This window comes from Syngnathus typhle, linkage group LG10 (genome assembly GCF_033458585.1).
Source record: "Syngnathus typhle isolate RoL2023-S1 ecotype Sweden linkage group LG10, RoL_Styp_1.0, whole genome shotgun sequence".
Classification (NCBI taxonomy): domain Eukaryota; kingdom Metazoa; phylum Chordata; class Actinopteri; order Syngnathiformes; family Syngnathidae; genus Syngnathus; species Syngnathus typhle.
In genome coordinates, this window is record NC_083747.1 from 5,273,125 (window position 1) to 5,290,318 (window position 17,194).

A 17,194-nucleotide genomic window follows, 5' to 3' on the forward strand; every position below is an offset into this window, starting at 1 on the left:
GAAAATATTTCTGACACGTAACCGGTTTCGAGGCGCAAAAAAAAAAGTTGGGGACCTCTGGCCTAATTAATACAGGACAAGGACCCCCGCCTCCCACCAGCTCACCTTGTGCGCCGCTGTCACGTGACCGCGCTACTGGGTGGTCCCGGGAGACATTTTGGCTCCGGTGGAGCTGGCACTGAGCCATCATGGCCAGTAAACAACAGCAGCGTCAAGTTGAAGGCAACTGGCTTTGAGCGGCGGCCTTGCTGTCTGTTGGCTCTCCCCGGGAAGCTCGATCAAGACACAGAGTCGAGCTATCCAACAATGCTTCGATTTTGTGTTTGGTGAGTTCCCCGGACCTGCGAACAAACTCGTTCGTTGCCATTATCTCACTCGCTCCACCATGTAAATTAGCGCTAGGCTAATGGTGGCCACGCTAGCTGTTGGCCTTAATCGTTGCGAAGCTTCGCTAAGTGGATTAAATTACGACGCAGACACCGAATCTAAGAGATTCTTATAGACAATCGAGGTTTTCGTAGGGAGGTTTGTATTAAACGAATAGATTTTAATTAATTTGAGTCACGTACAATCCGAACCAGGTTTGTTGCTAATGTTAGCCGGCTAATGTTACTAGCTAAAGGCTTGTGCGTCCAATCGATAGACTGTTCATACTCTTAACTTCATAATGGCTTAATCAAAGACGAACCATTCTGTATTATGTGCATCGAGAGACGTTTTATTTGATTTTAGTTTAATTTCACGGTTAGCATTGAATGGACGAACGCCGGGCAACGATAATGTGTTTGTTGGCGAGCAGCATTTCTCCAGCAAACGTGGTAACATTGCCAACTCCCAACAATACGAGTTTGGGATCACTCACAAACTCTGTTAGTTTATGTACCCCGATTACCTTCATGATCATATCATATCCACGAATATATAACATATACCACATTTAAAAGCTTAGAATTGTCACATTGTGCGCTGTTCCTAATCTGCATGACCCTCATGCAATTGACATAACAAAAACATTAGACTCTTAGAATAAAATGTTCTTTCAAGATGATGATGCAAGATAGCCATAACTCTGTAAAGGCAAAATGTTGGACACAGCGCCTGTGTTAGAACTCTTTACGCAAGTGGTCATAAAAATGATGCAAGACTAATAACTGCACACATCTAATTGTCATCCTCAGACTGATATCCATCTGGCGGGACTCCATCCTGTGTTACAAGAGCAATGTCTTCCCAGCAACCTAACAGCTCGGCACCTAACAGCCCCACCAATGTCATTGGATCTCCGTTTGCTATCAACTCTCCAATGGTCTCGCCCTCTCTGGGATTTGGACCCATCAGCCACAGTCAGGTAAACTGAGATTACTAACGTGCTGCTATTTTGGCCTGGAAGTATTTTGGGCGGTGCCAGCCCCCATTACACCACATGTTAATTGTCTCTGTGATTCTGTCCAGCTCTCAGCTTCCGGCGCCATGTCAGGGATGCATTCAATCAGCAACTCTGAGGACGTCAAGCCTCCGTTCGGCTTAAGGCCCATGTCCGCGCACAGTCCGGGAATCATGTTGTCTCAGAAGCGCCTGTGCGTCATTTGTGGAGACCGTTCATCTGGTGAGTGAATGACCGTCCCATTTGAAAGGCAAGAACGAGTTTCTCTCATCATGCCCGTGGTTCTTGTGCACTAGGAAAGCACTACGGCGTCTACAGCTGCGAGGGCTGCAAAGGTTTTTTCAAGAGGACGGTCCGCAAAGACTTGAGCTACACGTGCAGGGACAACAAGGAGTGCCTGGTGGACAAACGCCAGCGCAACCGCTGCCAGTACTGCCGTTACCAGAAGTGCCTGGCCATGGGCATGAAGAGGGAAGGTATGCAAGTTTCGAATTGCAAAACGCGTCTCTCAAAGTAACCAAAACCAAACAAACAAGAGCACAAAATAACCAAGCAGCAAAAGAAGGGGGAAAGCACCATGATGCAAAGTGCCCTACACTGCTTAATCACTCTTTAGTTTCTTGGTAGTAGGGCTTAAAATAGTCTAGAAATGTAGTAGAGACAAAAATGCATCAGGTTGGGTTTAAATATCTAACCTCTGTTTTCCCCCTTCATTTTCCCAACTCTCCCCTTTCTCCATCTTTCAATAGTGGTAAGGTGGATGAAAGAAGATGGAAAAGATGAGGGTTGGATGAGTATGGCATTGATATTTTCAAGCTGCTATTTGTACTGTAATGTGTCTTAGATTTAATGTTTTCTCCAACGCGTAAAGCATTTTTGTAATGAACCTTGCGGCTGCTTTCCCCATCTTACCAAATGCAATGCAAGTGCCAAGTCAATACTGGATGACTTTCACTAAAATGTTAAAGAAAAAAAGAAAAAAGTTTATTCCTGGCTCAATTAAAATTTAAAACAAAAATAGTAACTAACCAAGAGAAAATATTTCAAATAAGTTTTGTCTTAATACTGACCACTCTTTCCTCCCTTGTGTGATGCAGCGGTTCAGGAAGAGCGCCAGAGGAACCGTGAGCGGGAAGGCGAGCTGGAGTTCAGCATGGGCATTAATGAGGAGATGCCGGTGGAGAAGATCTTGGAGGCGGAGACTGCGGTGGAGCTGAAGACTGAGCTCCACTCTGACGGAGGCTCTGCGGGCAACTCTGTGAGTTTGCGTTGTTACACCATGCAGAAAAATGACGCCGTTTTGTTTGTATGTTTTTCTGGAAACAGCCTGAGCAAAGCAAAGAGAAAAACCCCCACCACTATTTTAGCTTGACATATAAACAGCGTTTGATGACGTGAGCCTACTCATCTGGTGCACAGCCATTTTGAAACTCAAGCCAAAGTTTACCACCAGTCGATTGACATTTCGTCTGCTGCACAAGCACCCACTTGGAGCACCCTATTAATTGGTGCCAGACGAGCAGCAAGCCTTTGTCTGTCCAGAGCTTGGGGGGGGGGGGGGGGGGGGGGGTTATTACGTCATTCATTGGAGGCCTGCTATGAACATTCAACCGCCCTTTTAATGGCAGGAAGCCAGCGACCTTATGTCACATGGAGCTTTGGAGAAAGACGTGTAGCTCTGCTTTGGCTCTTTGCCAGTGTAAAGCTAAACTGGTGTTCCAATGCGCAAGTTGAATTCAATGGCGCATGAACAGCAGTTGCAGGCTACTATCAACTCCGCAATCTGTTCTGTGACTCTGGTCTAACTTTATCAAGATTGATTATATTTGAAATAATTTAGTCCTTCATTAAACCTTCATTATTGCACAGGTGTTTTTTTTTAATTTAGGACTAGCCGAGAGCACATCGGGAAAGTATTCACAGCTCTTCACATTTTATGTTACATCGTCATTTCAAAATAGAGTAAATTATTTGTCTGAGCTTCACGAAGTTCAACAACTCTGGTTCAAGTGTAGGCCACATGAGCGTTGTTTCTTTACCAAGGGCCACTTAACAGATTTTGTCGGTTTTGTTGTTTGCATGCGAAACTTGCAAAGTGCCCAAGTTGACGCAGCAGTGTGTGTTCCAGCCCCATGACGCGGTCACCAACATCTGCCAGACCGCCGACAAGCAGCTTTTCGCCCTGGTGGAATGGGCCAAGAGAATCCCTCACTTTTGTGAGCTGCCCCTTGATGACCAGGTCATCCTTCTGCGTGCAGGTGCCTCATCTCTTACACATTTTAGAGAGAAATAAAAATCCAGAGGCTGGTTAATGGGAGGGGGTTCACTGTATTCTTAATGAGCTTCATGTAACCCTAACACCGGTGTTGCCAGGTTGGAACGAGCTTCTCATTGCCTCCTTCTCCCACCGCTCCATTGCCCTGAAGGACGGCGTCCTGCTCACCTCAGAGCTGCAGCGCGATGGCGCTCACAGCGCAGGGGTTGGAGCCATCTTTGACAGGTTTGGCCACTTAGACTTGTCAATTTGCACAAAGGTCCTCATTGTAAAAGTGCTTGTTTGAACACAGGGAGAGCGTGCAAAGTGCGGAGGTTGGTGCCATATTTGACAGGTAACATGACATTTTGGTTCGATCTTTTTTAACAAAACTTGACCGTATTGCACATTTTGAAAGCCTTGTCGTCGTCCTTCAGGGTTCTCACCGAGCTTGTCAACAAGATGAGAGATATGCAAATGGACAAGACGGAGCTGGGCTGCCTTCGCGCCATCGTCCTCTTCAACCCTGGTGAGCCCGCCAGTGGCATCTTGTTACCAAGTCTGCCTGCAGAATTTGGTGACGCCACTTGGACAAACGTCTAACTGCCTCAAACCACTTATCTCAAGTCCAGAAGAAACCGCGTTAAACCGCCGAGCATGCTGCATTTCCACTCACAATGAGAGAACTCCTCCTCAGAGTTGAATGTGTTGTTTTGCTGCAGATGCTAAAGGTCTGTCCAACACGGGGGAGGTGGAGCTGCTCCGGGAGAAGGTCTACGCCTCGCTGGAGGCCTACTGCAAACACAAGTACCCTGAGCAACAGGGCAGGTATGTGGGCTTCCCGTTTTTCTTCTTCCTTGGACCCGTTCCAAGACAAAGCGGCAGCAGGCGCTTGACAGGCGCGCGTCGTGTGCCAGGTTCGCCAAGCTGCTCCTTCGCCTGCCCGCGCTGCGCTCCATCGGCCTGAAGTGCTTGGAGCACCTGTTCTTCTTCAAGCTGATCGGCGACACGCCCATTGACACTTTCCTCATGGAAATGCTTGAAGCTCCTCATCAGCTGGCCTAGAAGGAGCGTGCAGACTGGAGTGGCACTTTAACTTGGAAACATTTGTCCGCTTGTCTCACTGCTATCTGGGTTCCACTTCCTGTCCATTTTTGTTTTAGTGCTGCACACATTTTGCTCTTTTTAGACCAAACAGGCAGGCTGGTGCTGCATGTCGAAAGAAGTACTCCCCCCTTCCCCCCTCCCCCCTACAGGCTATATACCATTTTATATGAGCTTTGTACACACTGCTTAAGTCGATCTATTTTTAAGCGGGAGCATGTGTGGAAGACATAGTCTTCTTTTTAATCCTTTCTAGTCAACCTGGATCTATTCCACAAGATGAAATCTTAGCAGAGACAAAAATGTCTGCCCTCCATTTAGACTTGTTTACGACTTTGCCCTTTTCTGAGGCCAATCACTTGACTTTCTAAAAGCTGCCAGCTGACTGTTGGAGCCATGTCTTATTTGGTGCTATTGCTGAGAAAATGCAATTTTATTGGTTTGAGAACCCCCACACCTAAGAGGATATGCAAACATGAGCTTTTTTTTTTTTTTTTTCTATAAATGTAGCAATATAAAATGTTCAAGTGCTTTCTGCCTTTCACTCATTCAGGGGTTTTACCAAGTAAATCATGTCTGATGGAAAGGGAATATTCCATTTTGTAATTTATACAATTCTGAGGTACTGTGCAAAAGTAAATGTTCAGGGAAAATGTGTGTTAATTTCAATTATGATCAGGAGATGCAAAGTATATCATTTTTAACCCGTGCCCTTGTTTTTTATTATTTTCTCTGTTTTCAGATAGCAGAACATGTGTTGGGTTGCACTGGATTTGCTGACAATGTTTCAGCTTTTTTTTTTTTGAATCATTTTATGCTCCATTGTATTTCCATCCTTCTTTCCTTGCTAGGTAGCTGTCCTGTCCATTGTACTGTCTCTGCAGTTTATTCAAAGCAAAGTTGTCACATTAGGTCCCGAGCACCTTAAGTCATTGATCAACTTGACCTCCATGTGCTCATTGACGCATGGATTGTGTGAACTAAAAATAAACATGACTTCAGTTTGTGACTCCTTGTCCCACGTCTGTCTTTGAAACAAGACTCGGATAGCCGGGAAACTTTTCACAAGCATTTTAATTGTAAATATTACCATTTTGTTTTTGGCTGCATGTGAAGCCTTGCTTGTGTGTGTGTGTGTAGCAGTTTAGTGCAATGATATCAAAGCAGTCAAGTGTCCAGAGCACAGAATCAGCGTTCATTTCAAACCATAACTTGCAGAATGAACTCTTTCAAACTTTTAAATTACATTTATAATACTGCTTTTACTCTATAATACACTATTCTACAAATGGAGCAAAAAGACATTTTACATCACTGGCCCTATATCTTAACTTTACACATGTATGCTTGTTTTTTGTTTTTTTCTTTAAAAAAAAACCCTTTTGTCATAAGGAAGGAAGGTAGATGCTACACTTGAAATCTAAGGTGCTGAACAGAGTTCACGGAAATCTACTGCTGGTGTTTGCTTTCAATGGCTATGCTCCCATTCTAAATAGCAAACCGGGACTTGTAAATGTTGGGAGGGGAAAAATGCTTAGAAGATTATAGCGGGTTAGATAAACTGGCCTACTTTAGTTAATTCAAAAATACCTTCCCTTTTTACATCACTTTGACATAGATGTTAAGAAACATTAAGTCAGTGCTTCTCAAATAGTGGGGCGCGCCCCCCTTGCGGGGCGCAGTGCTATTCCTGGGGGGGCGCGTGTGACCCTGGGGAACAGGCTTTTTTTTTTGGCAGTACTAGAATAAAGTGTAATTGCGCGTTTACTACAGCAGGGGGCAGTGGCGCTCTCATTGTTACTTCTGTCACGTTTGCGACAGTGCAACATTTTACGACTTACAAGACAAGTTAGGATAGTCACGGTGGGGAGGGGGGGCGCGAATAGTTTTCTTCTTGCTAGGGGGGGGCGTAACAGAAAATAATTGAGAAGCACTGGGTTAATTAAATAAAGGTCAACCTAAAAAAAAAAAAAAAAAAAAAAAAAAAAAAAAGTGAACCCTGAACTTTGAACCCGCGGTGACCCCGCGGTGACCCCTGGTGACCCCTGGTGACCCCGTGGTGACCCCGTGGTGACCCCGTGGTGACCCCTGGGTGACCTTTGAACCCTTAACTTTGAACTCTAGTTAAAAATCGAAAATGTGCACATGACCCCGTGAACTTTGAACCGACCTTTGACCCCTGGGTGAACTTTGAACCGTAAACTTTGACCTTTGACCCCTAGCTAATTACGTTTTTTTTTTTTTTTTTAAACCGGCATAGCAGAACGATCCATGGTCTTCAGATGCCGCGCTGTCGCCATCTCCTGGTCAGTTAGTGAAATGCTTTTGCTGATGTTTTTTTTTCTCTCAATTAAAACAAATCAATTAGCCAGTTGGTTTTCTTTATTTAATATCTATTATCAGACAAAACCAAATTGTGAATCAGTCACCTAGGCTATAGCAGAACAAACAATCCATGGTCTTCAGATGCCACGCTGTCGCCATCTCCTGGTCAGCTAGTGAAATGCTTTTGCTGTTTTTTTTCCCTCTCAATTAAAACAAATCAATCAGCCAGTTGGCTTTCTTTATTTAATATCTGATATCAGACAAAACCAAATTGTGAATCAGTCACCTAGGCTATAGCAGAACAAACAATCCATGGTCTTCAGATGCCACGCTGTCGCCATCTCCTGGTCAGCTAGTGAAATGCTTTTGCTGTTTTTTTTTTCCTCTCAATTAAAACAAATCAATCAGCCAGTTGGTTTTCTTTATTTAATCTCTGATATCAGACAAAACCAAATTGTGAATCAGTCACCTAGGCCAGTGCTTCTCAAATAGTGGGGCGCGCCCCCCTTGGGGCGCTATTTGACGCATGGATTGTGTGAACTAAAAATAAACATGACTTCAGTTTGTGACTCCTTGTCCCACGTCTGTCTTTGAAACAAGACTCGGATAGCCGGGAAACTTTTCACAAGCATTTTAATTGTAAATATTAACATTTTGTTTTTGGCTGCATGTGAAGCCTTGCTTGTGTGTGTGTGTGTGTAGCAGTTTAGTGCAATGATATCAAAGCAGTCAAGTGTCCAGAGCACAGAACCAGCGTTCATTTCAAACCATAACTTGCAGAATGAACTCTTTCAAACTTTTAAATTACATTTATAATACTGCTTTTACTCTATAATACACTATTCTACAAATGGAGCAAAAAGACATTTTACATCACTGGCCCTATATCTTAACTTTACACATGTATGCTTGTTTTTTGTTTTTTTCTTTAAAAAAAAAACCCTTTTGTCATAAGGAAGGAAGGTAGATGCTACACTTGAAATCTAAGGTGCTGAACAGAGTTCACGGAAATCTACTGCTGGTGTTTGCTTTCAATGGCTATGCTCCCATTCTAAATAGCAAACCGGGACTTGTAAATGTCGGGAGGGGAAAAATGCTTCGAAGATTATAGCGGGTTAGATAAACTGGCCTACTTTAGTTAATTCAAAAATACCTTCCCTTTTTACATCACTTTGACATAGATGTTAAGAAACATTAAGTGATGATTTTCACATTCATTTTAAAGAGAGGAGTACCTGTAACAGAATCTCCAATGCTGCCAGTCGAAGGGAGATGTCTTTTTTTTTTTTTTTTCCATACTTTTCACTTTCACGTCAACAGACATGTAAGGCGACGGGAGAGAGTTGTCATAATAAATACACTAGCTTCATTACGAGTCGATCCGAACACCGTTTAGAAATCACCGCGGCTCGTGCTCGGTCCTCATTTGATTAGGATGTCCCTGAAAATCTCTCCTTAATAAATAAGTGTCTCAAGAAAGGCACTAAAATGTACAGCTGGGACAACATGCGCGCCACATGCTGCTGAGCAACTTACCTATTTTGTTCCTCAACCTGCTTGATTAAATTGGGTTCTAATGTGTTCATCTTTTCGTCAAGTGTTTCACATTAATTGATGGCCGGTGGATCACCTTCTGGAGCGCAAGGCGTTAGTAGCACAGTAGTAATTGTACACACGCAGGTGACATCTTTGGATTTCTCTCACTCGAACCACCAGAGATCACAAACACACAGAGGTGCTTTGGGGTGTTTGAAGACATCAAGCGCTGGAGGAGTGCCGAAGCCAAGCTCAGTGGTCTCAATGCGGCGCTCAGCCTGGTCTTCTCACGAAGGCGCAAATGAGTCATCCATGTTGGCACGGGAGCGAGGCGTCGAACGTGCGTCCTCCAATCCTGTTCACACCTGCATGTCAGGACCATCGGACAAGCCCAGGAGGTTGGCCTCCTCGGATGTCAAACCGCTCTTCAGTGTCCTCCTCACTTCACAAAGCACAACATAAAGTGGACATGATTAGAAAAAGGAGAATTGAACCTAAAAAATATTGATAAGATAAAATACTGTACAAATACATTACAGGATTGTTTTATTCACATTTATTGAGGATTATGTGGTATCAATGTAGCACATGTATGAATGAATGAATCTTTATTTCAAACATGATTTAAAGAATAAAAAACAATAAAAACAAACAACAAAAAACAAACAATGTAGCACTAATAGTATGAATGCTCCCTCTAGTGGTGCATGAAAGAATCACTGCCTATGTGAAGTTCAGTTGTATTCAACTTTACTGCTGGTTGCTACATTTTTATTTCGGTAACTGTGCAATTCAGTGAATCAGTTCATTTCATTGTCCTATATTTAGCTACAAAAGTGTTAAGGTGCCATGAACTTCAAAAATGACTCACATGATTTGCGATTGACTCTGGAGCGCCGCCTCTCACGGGGTTGCGTCCTCGGACCCGGCCCCTGAGTGGCCGAGCGTACGATCCGCTCCATGATCTCGTCGGCCGTGTCATCTGTGCAGTTGATGGTGTCGTCGTTGGCGATGCACCACGGCGGCACTTGAGCTGAAAACACAAAAGTTGGAGCAGATGATAACATTGATTTTTTTTTTTCCCGGTGGGATTTATGTACTGTTTTGTGACTGGTGACAAAATAAAAGATGAAATTGCAATTAGTCACCTCTGGTGCTGCCGACCCGCGTGCGAGTGCGAAGGCCCGGCACCGTGGAGATCTCGCTGTCTCCACTCTGCACGTTGCCCTTCAGCACGGCCTTCATGTTCTCGTGCTCGGCGGCGTCCTGCGCGTACTGGATGCCATGAGGCTGGCTCTCGGGCGTGTCGGGCTGGGCGCCGCCGAATTTACCGCTCTGCAGGAAATAGGGGGTACAGGCCAAGGTGAGAATCAACAAATCACTGCTATTCTCTGGTCAAACATGTTCTCATCCATGATGACATCACTTTTCAGGCTTTATGAGTCATTTGTTTAGTCACAGTTCACAGCAGTCATTGTAAATAACTCTTTTGTAGAAAAATATAAGACAAACTCTTTCGCTAGATAACAGTGGTTACAATTATGCATCACTATTTTAGTCCACCCAAAAAATTGGTCTACAGTGGTTCCATTTCCATTCAATGTATCTTTGGTTATATATTTGTGGTCCCATCATTGCCATGCAACCTTAAGTTCAAGTCTTGGATGTTAGTCACAGCAAAAATATTTCTCATCCGGCCCGTAGCAGGCAGCAGGGCCCCTACCTCACTGTCACCTTCGTCGTCGCTCTACAAATACGAGAGAGGGAGGATGCGGTAAAATGTCATGCGGGAACTTCTACTGACAACATTGCTTATGTAACTAATATTTGGAATACAAAACAGCTAGAGTCTTCTGAGACTTCACCTCTACATGGAGATAAAAATGATATTTTGATCTTCTTTGGCCTACAGCAATAGAAGAACATACAACATACTATAGAATCATCTCTTTTGTGTTCCTGTCTGTCAAAATCATTTTTATTTTAGGAAAGCAGCTCTTGTGGATGCGGCTCTTACTGCTTGAACAGCATGAATGTACACAGACTTATTCCGATGTAACGCATTGGTACTGCTTACCAATGTTTCCCTTCCATATCGATCCGTAAATTTACTCGAAACATTAACGGAGCAGCCTATTTTGAAATGAAATAGCTTCACGGGTACAACAGCTATTCAGTGACGGCCCCTGACCACGGTTGCCGTAATGCTGGGAAGCGATGAGACCTTGTAATTTACTATTCGTACTATAACGTACTGAAACATTTTGGCAGAGCACTGTGTACAACCAGTATGGATCAACAAATTCATCAATTGATCCATATATAAGGCGCACTGTTGGCTTTTCAGAAAATTTTAGGTTTTTAGGTGCGCCTTATAGTCCGGAAAATACGGTACATGTGAAGACCTTGCTGATGTGATCACAAATGTATGTAGCGGTGGTGGGAGGTCAGAACCAGCAAAGCCTTTGTCTGCTGGCCTAAACACTGTCAGAATCACTGACCGACATTTTTCAAATTTAATTTCTTCCATGACATTGTTATTCTTGTAACTTAAACGACTAGCTACATATCAGATTTGAAATTTGACCACAAAGGGCCAAGGGAGGCCTGTGAGCTGGTCTTTGATGACATCAGCATTTTTTTCTTTATTATATGGTTGGTCCGTTGTTCACTTACATCTGTTATCAATTTCCCTCTGGTTTTGTTCCTCTCACGATGGTTGGCCCTCTTCTGTTTCTGCTGGAGCACCCGCTCCCTGGTTGTGCGGTACTCCAGCGCAAATTCACTCAGGATCTTACTGAAGCGATGAATGCTGACATCACGGACGCCGTATATTGGATGGCCAAGGAACAACAGGAAGGCATGAAACCTATAGGAAAGTAAAGATAAAGATTAAACAAACATGTAAAGTGGCAAGCAGGATTACAAAAAAAAAAAATCATACCTGTTGATGATCCTCCGGTGTACGATTTTCAGAATGATAATCCTCTCCGCGCAGTCTTTGAGGAAGTCGGACATTTTTTGCTTCAACGCCGGTTTCATCTCATGTTTGGCAATGACCTTGAGGTGATCCCATGATGCTTTGCACCTTCGCTCCATCTGAGTCAGATTGTCTTGAAGTTGGTCAAAGTCCACCTAGCCAAAAAAATTAAAATAAAAACAATCGATAAACAAGTAGCCACCTGGAATAAGAATGCTAGCTGGATGTTGAAATCAGTCACGATCAAATATTTTTAGTATCGATTATTCTATCAATTATTCCATCGAGGTAATTAGATCCAATTATATTTGCGTTAAAATATGTTGAATTTTTTTTCCCCAATTACAGTTTATTAAACAATTGTTTTTGTTAATGTGGTATTATTTAATGATTAGAAAAAACAATAGTTAAGCATTATCACACAAGATTGATGGCCATGCTTTTAACAAAGTAAAGGCAGATGTTTGCAGATGTCTTATTTTGATTAAACACCAAAGATGAAGGACTTCTTTTTTCATGAAGGGCTAGAGGAATCAGAATCATCACTTTTGAGAGGCTATAATCAGATTTTGATGACCTTCAGTTAAATAAAAAATATATATATGATTTAAAATACGAGGTGATTAATTTTTTAATCGGTCAGTTGTCGATTATTTTGATAACGCTAGTTAAATCGTTCCCACCTTGGTCAACCGGGTGATGGCCCCAATCTCCGAGTAGAGATCGGAGCTATCCGGAAACTTCTCCACCACGATGGCGCAGGTGTGGTGCAGCAGGGACTGCTTATGAACCGTGTCCTTCACCTCGGGGACTTTCTCGAGGTAACTCAGCTCAAAGCCTTTGGCCTGGACAAGCAAGCAAACAAGAATACTCAAGAGAGGGGAAAAGGAAGGACGGGGGCGGGGTGGCAATCAAAAGGCACCAAATTGCAGCGCATTTCCTCTCTGGCAAAGACACAAAAAGACTCTCAAAGCGTGCCAAGATGATCTGTAGCTTCATTAGGTTGTGATTATCAGGAACCACAATCTACTTCCAGGCCGGCAGATTGCTGTGCTGGCCACAGCGGAGAGCTCAAACCAGCACATAGCATGAAAGACGCAAACACTCTCTCCTTTGTTCTCTTTCCAACTTTAAATGTCAAACTAAAAACAAAAATTCCAGACATTATTTATGGGCGCTGGCTTTTTTGATGTCGATGACTTGTACTTTCCCCTTGCGTGTTTGTTGCTCATTCATAGAAGAATACTCCTCACACGACCAAACTTTCAGAAAAATACACAATCGCTCAAATATTTATTTCTTCTCAGAAAAAAGTCTATTGAGCTTTCCCACACATCTGGCATTGCTGACAAATTAAAAAAAAAAGAAAAAAAAAGTGTGCAGATACTTAAAAAAGCTGATTCATGTCAACATCTTCCTAAGGGACCTACTTAAGTCTTTTAAATATTGCTGGAAATTTTTGCACATGACGTTTACTCACATTAGTGCCATTAAGGAAGTTGCCGATGGCTAAGAGCGTGGTCAAAATGTAGCGTAGAGTTGTGTTCTTCTCCAATTGGTCCATTCCTTCTTTAAGATCCTGCAGGGGCTCCGCAACTTCCTACAAAACACAAGAGTCATCAATCAGCCTGATATTTCCCAATTCATTTTTACAAGTACATGGGCATAGGCACGGGGGGAACGTGCAAACTCGAAGGCTCGAGATCTGAACCCAGAAGTTCTCTATTGTGCTAAGCGTATCTCGGCCATGCTGCTCCAATACGAAGCCAGGTGAAATCTAATTAGAAAGAAGAACTATAGCAACAAATCTGCCTTTACAAAAATAATAATGCTCACTTTTGATTGACACTTTCTCAGAGGTATTCATTTCACCAGTGAGTCCCAACCATGTTTGAAAAAGTTTCAGATGTTATTTTTAGTTATCTATCTATGCCAACAACATATCGTGATAGGTTGATTCTCCTCAAGGCAAAATATGTGCCTGGACTCAATAACATAAAAAGACTTTGTTATACCGCTCTAGAAATAAAAGCTGAATTCAAATTGATGAATTTAAACGTGTGCATGTGATCAAAGCAAGCGCAGACACTGACCTTCTCCGTAAGCTCATAGTCCATCTTGAAGGCCCACAGCTGCAGTCGGGCGGACAGCTCGGTGATGGAGGAGAGGATGAGGAGAAACTGCTCAGCGCTGCCCAGGGGAATTTCGGGATTGAGCAGCTGAGCCTCTTGGATCTTCTGCTTCTCTTCCTCCGTGGGGATCATGGTCAGGATTTTCTGAGAGCAGATGAGATGACAGAGAGAGGGGGACAGAGAGTTCCAGGGGGGATCGTTTATCAAGTCCTCATCGCCTTGTTTTTGCATAACTCGTCTGGAAGTAAATCATAGAGCGGCAGAGGAGACAAATTGATCCTGACGTTTTCCACCGCTATTTATTTAAGATGTATCCAGAGTTCCAAGAAATATGTGTGACGTGTGAACTTTCAACCTTTTTATTTGGCTTAGGAAAAAAAAAAAAATTCCAAAAGGCAAAAGGTGAACAGCAACTTCTTCTGGAGAGCGATCATTCTATTGCATAATACTGAAGGGATACAAAATTCATGGTTCTCCACTGATGTCTCTCATCATTTTCAAGTGCTGGTGGACATTTTAATATTCAAAGTGATTAAATACCCGCCGCGAGAAAGACAAAGGACAGACAACACGAGGTGAATTCATTCTTTTTTTATGAAAGATCCAATTGTGAATTTTTGTCAGTCCAGCGCACTTATTCTGCAGCCAGTTGAACTTGATGCCATTCCTCCAGACAGTTCACATTTTCACGTGGGTTTCTTATCCTTACCTCGATGCCTTCTTTGTTCAGCGCATACTCATCAAAGTTGAGGATGGCCGTCTTGATGGTGCGAGGAGGCGGTAAGACGGTCAAACCGATGTTTATGGCGTTGCTGCGCTTGGAGTCCAGGACGATGATTTCTTGACGTTTGCCATCAACTGCTGCTTTCTGTGAGACACGGCACAAGTCGGCGATCGAAACCGCATACAGAGGGTTCATACATTTTTCACAAAGTCTAAACCGTCCGTCCGTCCGTCCGTCCGTCCGTCCGTCCGTCCGTCCATCCATCCATCCATCCATCCATCCATCCATCCATCCATCCATCCATCCATCCATCCATCGTATGTACCTTGGTAATAGGCAGCTCCTTGGATTTGGACTCAAAGAGCTGCTCCAGCTTGGATGTGTCCAGTTTAAGTGGCTCTAATTTGGACCAAAGGGATTCCTTACAGAACTTATGGCTCTTGCACTGCCACTCCATGGGGCGCACCTCTTTCCAGAAGAGTCGAATTGTTTTCTTTTTCTTGAGGAACAGAGGAAGGTCACCCCGATTCAGCTGAGGGGATGGCGGCGGCATGAAGGGGGGAGGTGGGAGCACCATTTTTCCAAGGATGGGAGGAGGCGGGGGGCACCCAAAAAGGGGAGGGGGTGGCGGTAGAACAGCACTACGCAGCGGAGGAGGCGGCGGCGGCGGGACGTGATCACCAGACCCCATCACGCTTTCCATAACTAAAATATCCAAGTCATCCTCATCCCGCAAGTCGGTGAAATCCATTTCCTTGATGCGCAGCTCCCTGGGTGCGGCCATGAGCTGGTCCCAAATTTGGTCCGATTCCTTCTTCTGGGCCGCCGGGATGCCGCCGGAGTTGTCAGTCTGAGCGTGCTGCGGCTCCTTTGACGCCTCCGCTTCAGTCAGAGACGCCAGCCCTTTGACCAAATCACCGAATTTTCCAGCCACAGCCCGTACAGTGCTTTGCTTGTCTACAATGTCCACCTCCATTTTCTTCACATTTTCTTCATTGGCCTGCCTGTGAGCCTCCAGTGTGGAGATCCGGCTGGCCAAGCTGGCCACAGAGGGGTCAGCCACCTCTGGGTCCTTTTCACATTTACATTCCGTTTCTTTTTCCGCCTCTCCTCCTCCGTTGTCATCTTTCTTGTTGGACGTGTGAGCGTAGAGCATGTCCAGCATGAAGCGCTTGTTGTTGAGGATGTCGTTCTCTTCCGAGACTTCAATGCACTGGCTCCACTGGCCTGGTGGGAGGAAAAGATCAAAATGAACACATAAACTGACTTGTTCTACATCAGGCTGTCTTTTAATCACTGAGTATTTACATTAGTCTTGTAAGATTTGTTGCATTAATTTAGCTGCTTATCCCCCTTAAAATAAGTTTATTAAAAACTGACTTGTACATTTTTCCCTTTTGAGGGCTGCAATTTATAATGATTTATCAATTAATTAATTTATTTTTGTTTTGTTTCTATTTATTTATGTTCTTATTTAGATCTAATTTAGAATACTAAATAGATTGTTGAATTAAATCGTGCCATTAAATCAATTTATTGTAAATAATCAAATACCATATAAAATCAAAATACAATTTTACATGAATACTAATACACGTTTAGTTATAAGTATTTTACAATTATTTTTAAACCTCATCTAACAACGACCCGTCTCAAAGGTTGTCCTTGAACGCATATCCCTGCTCTACATAGATTATTCAAAGACTGTCGCTGCAAGAAAGAAATACCTGCTTCAATGTCATTTTTTACTTTCTCCTCACGTTCCTCCCTCTCCAGAGTGCTGCTGGTGGATGAGATGCTGGATGCCGAGCAGTTGTCCTTCTCGTTCACTTCCTCATTCTGTCTCTCCTTCTCGCTCAGCACTATACTTTCCTCCACATCCCTCTCTATGGTCGGAACCCTCTCGCAATCTTCCTCTAATTCAACATCTTCTACATCCACTTCCACGTCAATACTATCTGCCTGTGCTTCCTCAGCTACTTCCACTTCATCAGCCACGTCCGCCTGCTCGTCGACTTCTCTCCCGGTCTCACACTCCTGCTCTATCTCCTCAAGCTTGCCTTCTTCATTTCCCACTCCTCCCTCTTCACACCCCTCTGGCTCTTCCACCACATTCTGAACTGGTCGAGTGTCCTTCACATCCTTGGTGTCTGCTGGCGGCTCTTTTGCAGCCATATTTGGTTGTGAGGGAGGTGAAGGACAAAGTTCTGATCCTGTTAATGCTGGACTTTTTGTTCTTGTTGGGGAGTTGTGTTTTGACGCTGGGACGGATTCAGTTCCTGCAAGAAAGTTTAGAAACCATTCAGAAGCGTGCAGATAACTTTGCACCTCTGATGCTACTGCTAGCTTCAGATTAGATTTGTCACTTCACTATCTCGATTAATAAAAAATATCAGTGCATCTTTTCATCCATCCTAACATACATCTGAATCTATTTTCCTTCATGCTAATGATAATTGTTTACCTAACGTCTGCTGAGCATCGGGTGTTTTGTCTTGCTGTGAGGCGATGGATGAAGTCGTGACACAGCGAGATGCCGAGCGGACGGCGGGGTTGGAACTCAAACACAGTGTGATCTCCGTACGGCCTCTTACGGGCATCCGAGGACGCTCTCGCTCGTACTCCTCGGCCGCTAGCCTCTCCACGGCCTTGTACCTGCCACAGCGAAGGATAATGTTAAATTATTAAGATCATGATGTTTCAGCACTCTGAATTAATAAGCACACACAAATACAGCTGACAGGAATAAATATTA

At 43.8% G+C, this 17,194-nt stretch overlaps 2 protein-coding genes across 6 annotated transcripts in view; one reads left to right on the top strand and one right to left on the bottom strand.

Moving 5' to 3' along the window:
• The first annotated feature begins 140 nt into the window (after positions 1-140).
• On the top strand, positions 141-5,751 carry rxrbb (retinoid x receptor, beta b). Of its 3 annotated transcripts, none has more exons than XM_061288977.1 (12): positions 141-326; positions 1,179-1,348; positions 1,453-1,606; positions 1,681-1,860; positions 2,134-2,178; positions 2,482-2,642; positions 3,513-3,642; positions 3,758-3,884; positions 3,952-3,993; positions 4,076-4,167; positions 4,361-4,466; positions 4,556-5,751. In XM_061288977.1, exons 2-12 carry the CDS (start codon positions 1,223-1,225, stop codon positions 4,701-4,703), a joined length of 1,311 nt encoding a protein of 436 aa, XP_061144961.1. In that variant the 5' UTR covers positions 141-326; positions 1,179-1,222; the 3' UTR covers positions 4,704-5,751. The 3 variants fall into 3 exon arrangements, with proteins under 3 accessions (XP_061144961.1, XP_061144962.1, XP_061144963.1); XM_061288978.1 differs by having other exon boundaries at positions 2,134-2,169; XM_061288979.1 differs by lacking the exon at positions 2,134-2,178 and having other exon boundaries at positions 143-326.
• Positions 5,752-7,683: 1,932 nt separating this feature from the next.
• fhod3b (formin homology 2 domain containing 3b) overlaps positions 7,684-17,194 on the bottom strand; it is a 59,118-nt gene continuing 49,607 nt past the window's right edge. For 2 of the 3 annotated variants that reach the window (XM_061289279.1, XM_061289278.1), the window contains 13 exons: positions 16,904-17,094; positions 16,167-16,718; positions 14,765-15,666; positions 14,425-14,583; positions 13,677-13,859; positions 13,064-13,183; positions 12,267-12,428; positions 11,548-11,738; positions 11,280-11,472; positions 10,327-10,350; positions 9,752-9,938; positions 9,475-9,636; positions 7,684-9,045 (listed from right to left, as the gene is read on the bottom strand). In XM_061289279.1, coding sequence (XP_061145263.1) covers positions 8,963-9,045; positions 9,475-9,636; positions 9,752-9,938; positions 10,327-10,350; positions 11,280-11,472; positions 11,548-11,738; positions 12,267-12,428; positions 13,064-13,183; positions 13,677-13,859; positions 14,425-14,583; positions 14,765-15,666; positions 16,167-16,718; positions 16,904-17,094 — 3,109 coding nt within the window. In that variant the 3' untranslated portion in view covers positions 7,684-8,962. The remainder of the gene's footprint in view (positions 9,046-9,474; positions 9,637-9,751; positions 9,939-10,326; positions 10,351-11,279; positions 11,473-11,547; positions 11,739-12,266; positions 12,429-13,063; positions 13,184-13,676; positions 13,860-14,424; positions 14,584-14,764; positions 15,667-16,166; positions 16,719-16,903; positions 17,095-17,194) is intronic. The other variant, XM_061289280.1, reaches the window with a different exon arrangement.

Excerpts from the sequence above, each read along its gene's own strand:
- rxrbb (XM_061288977.1), top strand. The coding sequence starts at position 1,223 with ATGTCTTCCCAGCAACCTAACAGCTCGGCACCTAACAGCCCCACCAAT. Across the intron at positions 1,607-1,680 it reads TTGTGGAGACCGTTCATCTG|GAAAGCACTACGGCGTCTAC; the intron begins GTGAGTGAATGA and ends CTTGTGCACTAG. Across the intron at positions 3,885-3,951 it reads GTTGGAGCCATCTTTGACAG|GGAGAGCGTGCAAAGTGCGG; the intron begins GTTTGGCCACTT and ends GTTTGAACACAG.